The following is a 9,551-nucleotide window of genomic DNA, read 5'->3' as shown; positions in this document are numbered from 1 at the left end:
ATTATATTTATTTAAATTAATTTATTTGGCTAATTAATTTAGTTGCATGATATATTGTTAGTTCTATTTTTATTTAATCTTCTAATTATTAGCAAGTTTTGTCAACGTTGATAAAATTAATAACCTAATTTTATTTCTTTGAATTTCATATTTTTAAATAAATATCATTTTATTAAAAAAAATTTAATACACGGGTTTAACACTTTACGGTTTCAACTTCCAAGCACTCTGACACCATCATCGATGCTACCGCCACACATGGAGGTCTCCGGCACTGTTCTCTGTCGGGTCACCTACGTCTTCGGTGGCTAGTGCCAACACCAATTAGGGCATGACCTTGTTTGACGAATTAGGGTTCGCTATGGATCCTAATCAACGTGCTCTTTTGAACAACCTTTCAAGGAAATCTTAGCCCTGGTAAGTAATTGTTGAAAGAGAGAAGCTAAGAGCAAAGGAGAAGGAATTGAAGAGAAAAAGAAAAGAGGACAAGAAGGCTAGGCTCAGGGCCTCCATGATAGGTGAAAACTTAGGTGCAGTGCCTTACATGCTGTTTTTACTGTTAACAAGTGGTAATAGGACACCTGGATAATTTTATACACATCATCAATGCTCAATTCTAAAGGAAGTTAACACCGTCACCCTCCGTTACCCTCTTGTTAACCTCTGAAAGAGTATTATCTCTTTTTTCTCACAGATTGACCTCCGCTCCCTTCGTATTCCTGGGTTATGCTTCATTCCCTGCAGCTGATATGGTGCGTAAGGAACTGGTTTATGATGCTGAGTCTCTAAGTTCTGCATAATGGTGAATTGCTTGATAAAAGAGGTGGGACGCGGGTCTTTTAGCTGCGTGATACTTCAGGTTCTGCAAAGTTTGTCTTTCCCTTTGCGTTTTTGTATTCATGGCTTAAATGGATTATGTCTCAGCTCTCTATTACCCTTCTGTTTCTGCTTGATAACCATCACTGTTTTGTTTTGTTTTGTGCAAATAAGTGTTTTGTAAATTGAACATAAGGTGTTTGTTGATTTGTCTTACCCAAAATTTCAGAACCGATTCTTTCAAATAACAATTCGAAATTTATATGGTACAATTGTAAGTATTCAACTAATTGAGTTTGGAATTCTGACTTTGATTTTTCAATTACAGGTTAAAGTTTGTCTAATGTCCTTGTTCCTCTTCTAGGTAATAAGCTAGCTAGAAAGGCTATTGTTGCTTTCCATGAATCTATCCCTGCTATTACAAGTTTACAGCTTATGCTCAAGTATCAATGCGAGAATGAAGTGATCAAAGCGTATGAACACACATGACAATTTATCCAGGATGACTTGGTTTAATCACAAAGTTGCTGGTTGAAAAGTATTTCACTAGGATGACTTGGTGGATTTTGGTGAGCAGCTGGTCAAGGAAAATAGGGTATTAAAGCTTCTAGTAGTGTAATAAGTTAGAGTGAACTATGGTAGTCTAGGTTCTATGTAATGTAGTCTCTTTTGTACCAAATGGCAAGTGATATGGCTATCTATGTCTGCAGAATTATATCAGTGTGCTGCTTTGGGTGTTTCAATTTGTTTGCTGGGTGTAGCACTGACATGAATGGCTTTCTAATATATTTCTATCATTGGTTTCTCAGATTTCAAGATTTGCTGCTATAACAAAGTAATTTAGTGTTAATGTGTTTTAGTAACAACAAAGTTTTCATTGAATTTGGAATACAACTTAACTAAGGGGAAAATGCTCTGACTACCCCTCACGTTCACAAACATTTTTTTGTACTACTATGAACTGATTTTTAAGAGGAAGATATTGGAATGCTATTGCTAATTCAGTCCTGTACATGAAGGATTATACTTAGCTTTTTACTAGACATGCTATTGGAATACTCATGTTAACTCTAACAAAGCATTTTGCTTGGCTTTGTCTCATGTAATTGGAAGTTAACAAATAAAGGCTTACAATGAACCACTTTGCAGGATATAAATCAATTTCCATTCTCATTCATCATAGAAAATAAAAATCATTTCATTACATGCTAATGATATAGCCATATCACTTGCCATCTGGTACAAAAGAGCCTACATTACATAGAACATACACTACCATAGCGCTCAAAATAACGTTTTTTTAGCTTGCTGCTACACTACGCTATCCGCCTTTAACAACCCTGGGTACAACTGCTCCATGGCAGAAATGAGAGCTTGAGGTGATGGTTAGCTTTCATATTGTCATCTCTAGAATTGAGGCAGGAGACATATCATTCAAATATGCACTATAGAGATAATAACACTTCCCGCTCCAGTTTGCCCTGCAGTCTAGCTCTTTGTTTGGCTAATGCATGTCCATCATTTGAACTTGTTTGAACTTATCGATAACATAAACGATAAGAAGATAAAATTTAGTTATTTAAATACTACTAGCCTTGAGAATCCTAGAGGATGATGTCTAATACCACAATGCTCATTAGATTAAAATTTTACGTAAACACTTTCCAATTTTTCTAATTGGCAGGATCATTGTTTCACATGGAAAATTTCTGCATAATGTCTCACGATTATACCGTTGACTCTAGTATCTTTGTACTAGGTTTCATTAAAATTCTTAAAAGATGCACATATCAATTCAGACTCTAGTGATTTTACGTTAGATCGTGCACTCGTGGACACATGTAAAAGAGCCACGATGAATTTTTTTGAGAATTTTTTTCAAGCGAAAATTCGAAGGAAGTTTTAGCTTTACGTGCTCTTTGATGGTCTACATATCACGAATCTATTCAATATGCTTATAAAATTGATCGATCACTCTTCCACTTTTAACGAAAGTTAATTCATTACAAGATAACACATCATCGGAAGAAATTCAATGGAGTGATATATGATGCAATATTATTATTAATTCATATCAAGACAAACAACAAAAATTTACCTAAGTTACATGTGCTATATCACTCCTAAGATATCATAGTAGTAAAAGCGATGCTAACATCTCCAATTCAGCTACAGCGCAATTCGGAGTAAAATTTCATGGTGGGGATTTATAGCCTCCACCGCCAGGGTACGTTGCATAAGTAGCGGGTTGGGTTTGCTGGAAAAGCTTTCGCCCTGCACCGATTAAAATGTGAATACATAAAATTAAACAAAAAAAAATGAAGGAATATGATTCAATCAGTATAGTTTCAGCAACATACCAAGTTTGATATTGGGTTGGGAAGCACTACCCAGCTTCGAAAACATAAGTAGTAAGACTATTGCCAGAAGAGCAGAAAATGACATCAATTTTGGAGCATTGAAGAGGGCCATTTCTAATCTATATATGTTGCTAGCTAATTGCAAGTTTGAGACTTGAAGAATAGGTATTTATAGAGGTGAAGATCAAATTTCTTGAATATCTTATTGAAGCGTGATCATCTCGTTGCTGAATAATTCTTCCCCATATAATATGTATATCATATTGCCTATAGTTTCATGATGCATCACCAAAGACTAATTCTTCCTTACATGTTATGCTTATTGTATTATTTGATACGCAGTGAACACTAGTGCAGCGGTGTCCATGGCAAAAGTCAGTGATTGTTTTGTCACATTGAGTAAAAATGTGGAAATAAGTAACACCTTGTCATTAATTTAGTTAAGCCGTTAGACAAAATGACTCAGATTTGATAAAATAATAGTAAAAGACCAGACTAGTCAGATATCAACAAGGGTCGCGAATTGAATAATTCAATATCAAATTAAGCCTTATAGTCAAAGCACTAATCAAAGCAATTACGTATGTAGATTGCGATTTCTAATTTTTTTTAGAAGTTAGACTTTATATGTTAGACTAAGTAAGTGCAGAAGTAAGCGAGTTTGTATTTAAGCTGAAAAGGTCAACAGAAGTTACAGAACAAACTAACAATTAATTTATGGTTTAAGGCATCATGGGTAGAGATGACAATACCCGCCTTTTTTAAAATTACTCATATCCGACCCCGTACCCACGTGAGTAGCAACTTAAATGCTCGTCTCCGTATGCTTGTGTCAATACCCGTGTTGATGAATTTTCTTTGTTGAAGTAGCAATTTCCTACTACTTGCTACTTCATATGTTAGTTTCCCACTTTGTAACGACGGAGGTAATCAAAGAACTAGAGAAATGTCAAATAGATGATGTTTGCTACTCCCCTTGTGACTTGTCTTACTTAGCAGGCAACCATTGTGTGAGGGCAAGGTATCCGTGTTAGAAAAACAGATCTTGACTAAAATCAGTTTTGGACCGAGTCAGTGATATGTACAAGCAAAATTGTAAATGTACATTTACATATATCAATTTTAGATGCATATCTCCTTCATGTATATAATGTTTTTCATTCAGTTACTGTCCCTTACGTATCACTGAGGTGATTGACCGCTGACCCAAAACAATCAGCTCCAGTTCATGACTGATTCCAACCATGAATCTAACACTTGGGCACCATAGATCATCAAACATCTGAACCAGAATTGAAGTTATAAATACTTGCATGCTCAATAAGCTACACATAAAATTAGTGAAACACAACACTGCCTACTCATGATGACTTATATTCAACTTATTTTCGTATGTTTCCTACTACAACATTTTCATGGCATCATATGCAACAATGAAACAGATAGAGATGCCCTTCTTTCTTTCAAGTCCCAAGTGATTGACCCAAATAATGCTCTTTCAGATTGGTTACCAAATTCCAAAAATCACTGCACTTGGTATGGTGTCACTTGCTCCAAAGTTGGTTCAAGAGTCCAATCCCTCACCCTAAAAGGACTTGGCCTCTCTGGTAATCTACCCTCTCACCTCTCCAACCTCACCTATCTTCATTCCCTTGACCTTTCCAACAACAAATTTCATGGCCAAATTCCCTTACAGTTTGGTCATCTCTCACTTCTTAATGTTATTCAACTAGCTTTCAACAATCTCAGTGGCACACTTCCACAACAATTGGGTCTTCTGCATCGTTTAAAAAGTTTGGACTTGTCTGTCAATAATCTTACAGGAAAAATCCCTCAAACATTTGGCAATTTGTTGTCTCTTCAAAATCTTTCCATGGCAAGGAACAGGTTTGTGGGTGAGATTCCAAGTGAATTAGGTAATCTCCAAAATCTTTCCCAGCTTCAACTCTCACAGAATTATTTCACTGGTGAGTTTCCCACTTCTATCTTCAACATTACCTCGCTAAGCTTCTTATCCGTGACACAGAATAGTCTATCAGGCAAGTTACCACAAAATTTGGGACATGCTCTTCCAAATTTAAGGACACTTGCCTTGGCAACCAATAGTTTTGAAGGGGTCATTCCTAGTTCCATGTCCAATGCCTCACGTCTTGAATATATTGATCTTGCTAACAATAAGTTTCATGGCTCCATTCCTCTGCTGTACAACTTGAAAAATCTTACCCACTTGAGTCTTGGGAATAACAATCTATCTTCGACAACATCGTCGAATTTTCAGTTCTTTGATTCCCTTAGAAACTCCACTCAGTTGAAAATTCTCATGATCAATGATAACCATTTGACTGGGGAACTTCCAGCTTCTATTGCCAATTTATCTAGCAATCTAGAACAGTTCTGTGTTGCTGATAATTGGCTAACTGGGAGCATTCCTCAAGGGATGAAGAAACTTCAAAACCTCATCTCCTTGTCTTTGGAAAATAATTATTTCACTGGAGAGCTACCATCAGAACTGGGAGCCCTCAATAAGCTGCAGCAGCTTGTGATGTTCAATAATACATTTTCTGGGGAGATTCCGGATATTTTTGGCAATTTTACAAATCTTTATGAACTTGAATTGGGATATAATAACTTCTCAGGTAGAATTCACCCAAGTATTGGACAATGCAGGAGATTGAATGTTCTCGATCTGATGATGAATAGGCTTGGTGGGACTATACCAGAGGAGATATTTCAGCTTTCTGGTTTAACAATGTTGTACTTAAAAGGAAACTCTTTGCGTGGTTCGCTACCTCCTGAGGTCAACACCATGAAGCAACTTCAGACCATGGTTATTTCCAACAACCAGTTGTCAGGCTATATTCCTATAGAAATAGAGGGTTGCACTAGCTTGAAGACACTTGTGTTGGCAAGAAACAGATTCAGTGGCTCAATTCCAAATGGTCTAGGGGATTTAGCATCTCTTGAGACTTTGGATCTATCATCAAACAATCTCACTGGCCCAATTTCTGAAAATTTTGAAAAGCTTGAGTATATGGTGAGATTAAATTTGTCTTATAACCATTTGGAAGGGGTGGTTCCTATGAAAGGCGTTTTTAAGAACCATAGCCGGGTTGATCTCCGAGGTAACAACAAACTATGTGGCCATGACAATGAAATTGTGAAGAAATTTGGACTATTCCTCTGTGTTGCAGGTAAAGAGAAAAGAAACATTAAACTCCCTATCATACTAGCAGTTACAGGTGCCACTGCTTTGCTCATTTCATTGCTCTATCTACTGTGGATGATAATGTCCCGAAAGAAGAAATATAAGGAGGCGAAAACTAATTTGTCTTCTGCCACTTTCAAAGGGTTACCTCAAAATATATCCTACGCTGATATTCGGCTTGCTACAAGCAATTTTGCAGCTGAAAACTTGATTGGAAAAGGAGGCTTTGGCTCTGTTTATAAAGGTGTGTTCAGCATCAGCACCGGTGAAGAAACCACGACCCTTGCTGTCAAAGTCTTGGACCTGCACCAAAGCAAAGCTTCTCAGAGTTTTAATGCAGAATGTGAAGTTTTGAAAAATATCAGGCATCGAAACCTTGTGAAGGTTATCACTTCTTGTTCCAGCCTTGATTATAAGGGAGAAGACTTTAAGGCCCTTATTATGCAATTCATGCCAAATGGAAACTTGGACATGAATCTATACACAGAAGATTATGAGTCAGGATCATCTCTGACCTTGTTGCAAAGATTAAACATTGCCATTGATGTTGCTTCTGCCATGGACTACTTGCACCATGATTGTGACCCCCCAATAGTTCATTGTGATATGAAACCAGCCAATGTCCTACTAGATGAGAATATGGTGGCCCATGTCGCAGATTTTGGATTGGCGAGGTTTCTTTCTCAAAATCCATCAGAAAAGCATAGTAGCACTTTGGGACTAAAGGGATCAATTGGCTATATTGCTCCAGGTACTAAAAATTACTTTTGTTTTACCAGTTATTTAAGGATAAACTAAGCAAGTTTGTGGTTAGCTAATATTGGGGTGTTATGTTTCAGAATATGGTCTAGGAGGAAAGGCTTCAACTCATGGTGATGTCTACAGCTTTGGGATTCTGCTTCTAGAGATGTTCATAGCCAAAAGACCAACTGATGAGATGTTCAAAGAAGGATTAAGCCTGAATAAGTTTGTCTCTGCCATGCATGAGAATCAAGTGCTGAATATGGTTGATCAAAGGCTAATTAACGAGTATGAGCACCCGACACGAAGTTCTAGCACAAGTTACGATAGCAGTGGTGGGTCTATAGGCAACAGCTATAACAATGATAACACACATTGGGTGCGCAAAGCTGAGGAGTGCGTAGCTGCTGTGATGAGAGTTGCCTTGTCTTGTGCTACTCATCATCCCAAAGACCGATGGACCATGACAGAGGCCTTAACAAAATTGCACGGGATTAGGCAATCTATGCTGGGTATATGATGTTGGTACCATGCCTTCTGCATATGTTATTTTCCTTGTCTTAAGCTATTCAGTCATGAATCAATTCTATTTGGCAATATGCTTCAATTCTATTCAGAGCAAGATTTGTTTGAGCTTTGGCTTGTTCATGAAAGAAATTGTGAAATTTTTCCCATATTTGCCAAAAAATGAATACAGGGAAGTAAAAAACCAAAGAGAGAAAAGAATAAGGTTCTTCTCACGTGAAGAGTAATGAATATTGTTGTTCTATCTTCTTCACTCAGATATTATTTGAGAGGGATTGAAGGATTCGTCACAAAATAATGGAGTCTATGACCAAGAATAACTCCTTCCATCTGCTGTTTCAAAAGAATGAAGTTCTTCTCATCAAGTTTGATAGTAATTTGATGAGAGAAAATGAAAGGAGCAAAAGATTGAAAATTGATTTTGTGTGGAAGCCTTGGAAAGGATTAAGATGAAACTCTCCATACCATATTAAGAAACCAGAGAGAAAAAGAGTGTGTGCTAGAGAAAATTATTCCGAAAAGTATCTTATGATTGAATGATATAACGATAGCTCTTACACAGAGAGTGGAGAACTTTAGCTTACAAAGAAAGCTGGCAATGATCAATCACATGAGCAATACCTAATTCAGATAGAATTAGTTATAGTTTGTTACAGCAGACTAAACAACACTAACTGACATAACTATACAGAAAGGAAAAAATACAATACAACCGAAAGCATAATTTACAATGTTATACAATCAGTATAACATTGTAATTATTCCAAATACTAGTCATCATGGAAATTAGTAATAGCACTTAGAACACCAATAACCTGTGAACAGAATATAAAAAATATGAAACAGCTACACTTAGAACTCAGAATGAAAGAAAAAGATAGCTTCTTATGCATCAGCTACACTAGATAGTAAAATATAATTCTACTCTAACTTGAACCCCCACTGAATACTGTGATTGGTCTACTTGACACTAACTGCCAAACTTTATAGCAAACCAAACAACAATTTCATGATTAGAAATTTCAAAATCCTTCATCAGTGCATTTCAGAAAGCTAGCAATCCAGACCGTATTGAAAAGGTTCCTTAGCTACACGTTTTCAACCATCAATCCATCACTCTCTTCGGCGGTCTCTGATGCGACGCAATGCTCTCCTCACTCATTCCAATAAGCAGCCCGCCGGCTCTCTTGGCTCAGATCGCTGTCGTAGCATCAAACGACGCTGCTCCGAGATTTGCAGTGCAGTCGACATATTTTCATGACGGGGGCGAGTGAAAGAATCCAATCGATCCTCACATGAGCACTCTTCAAATCTCACAGTTTCGGAGACATGTTCCGAACTGATTATGACAGCGAAACAAATAATTCTTACTCCACCTGCAACATCCCTCAATTGTTGGTGTTTTCACCTAGGTAACAACTAACAATGGTGAACTTTCGTGGGTAACTGTCCGAGTATTACTGATTGTTTTAATTATTTGGTTCAATTGGCAATTTGGCACGGAGCTACGTGTAAAAGATGACGAAGATAACATCACCCAAGTTGTTTTTCAAGTATGTAGCTTTCTGTGTCAAGGTGTGTTCTTAATTTTAGCACATAATATCAGTTCAATTGCCTGGAACATGCGGCAATGATTAGTGCTGGTATTGATCAGCTTTGTTATGTTTCTTTTTTTTTTGTTTCAAGGAGCTTTTAGATACTTTGTTTCACTGTACTATATATAATTCTTCTTTGACAAATTGCTTTCCTTGCACAAGATTGAAAAGGAAGATGCATGTCTCTGAAAGTCCAAATTAGCCATCTAATTCCACTGACCTTATTACTTTTCTTTCACTTTGAAATCATAGTTGAACACAAATAGAACTTTGATAACTAAGAGAGAAAAAATGAACCAAATCTAGCCA

The 9,551-nt window shown here is 36.9% G+C and overlaps 1 protein-coding gene and 2 long non-coding RNA genes across 5 annotated transcripts; 2 read left to right on the top strand and 1 right to left on the bottom strand.

Annotated features, from left to right (window-relative positions):
- Positions 1 to 220: 220 nt before the first annotated feature.
- LOC130745924 (uncharacterized) lies at positions 221 to 1,624 on the top strand. Of its 3 annotated transcripts, none has more exons than XR_009021950.1 (3): positions 221 to 518; positions 695 to 859; positions 1,145 to 1,624. It is a non-coding gene; the product is annotated as an uncharacterized LOC130745924 (long non-coding RNA). The 3 variants fall into 3 exon arrangements; XR_009021949.1 differs by having other exon boundaries at positions 222 to 530; XR_009021948.1 differs by lacking the exon at positions 221 to 518 and having other exon boundaries at positions 537 to 859.
- Positions 1,625 to 2,840: 1,216 nt separating this feature from the next.
- On the bottom strand, positions 2,841 to 3,565 carry LOC130745920 (uncharacterized). The gene is made up of 2 exons (XR_009021947.1): positions 3,177 to 3,565; positions 2,841 to 3,090 (listed from the first exon to the last, which is right to left on the bottom strand). It is a non-coding gene; the product is annotated as an uncharacterized LOC130745920 (long non-coding RNA).
- An 849-nt stretch (positions 3,566 to 4,414) lies between these two features.
- Positions 4,415 to 7,755, top strand: LOC130745912 (LRR receptor-like serine/threonine-protein kinase EFR). The gene is made up of 2 exons (XM_057598340.1): positions 4,415 to 7,132; positions 7,221 to 7,755. The coding sequence occupies exons 1-2, from the start codon at positions 4,540 to 4,542 to the stop codon at positions 7,640 to 7,642; spliced, it is 3,015 nt and encodes a 1,004-aa protein (XP_057454323.1). The 5' UTR covers positions 4,415 to 4,539; the 3' UTR covers positions 7,643 to 7,755.
- The last annotated feature ends 1,796 nt before the right edge of the window (positions 7,756 to 9,551 follow it).

This window comes from Lotus japonicus, chromosome 1 (assembly GCF_012489685.1).
Source record: "Lotus japonicus ecotype B-129 chromosome 1, LjGifu_v1.2".
NCBI classification, from domain to species: domain Eukaryota; kingdom Viridiplantae; phylum Streptophyta; class Magnoliopsida; order Fabales; family Fabaceae; genus Lotus; species Lotus japonicus.
This window is presented reverse-complemented; position numbering and strand designations above follow the sequence as displayed.

What these genes read in the sequence shown, in the direction of transcription:
- LOC130745912 (XM_057598340.1), top strand. Translation starts at nt 4,540, where the DNA reads ATGATGACTTATATTCAACTTATTTTCGTATGTTTCCTACTACAACAT. An exon ending in AATTGGCTATATTGCTCCAG is followed by an intron (nt 7,133 to 7,220) that starts GTACTAAAAATT and finishes GTTATGTTTCAG; the next exon opens with AATATGGTCTAGGAGGAAAG.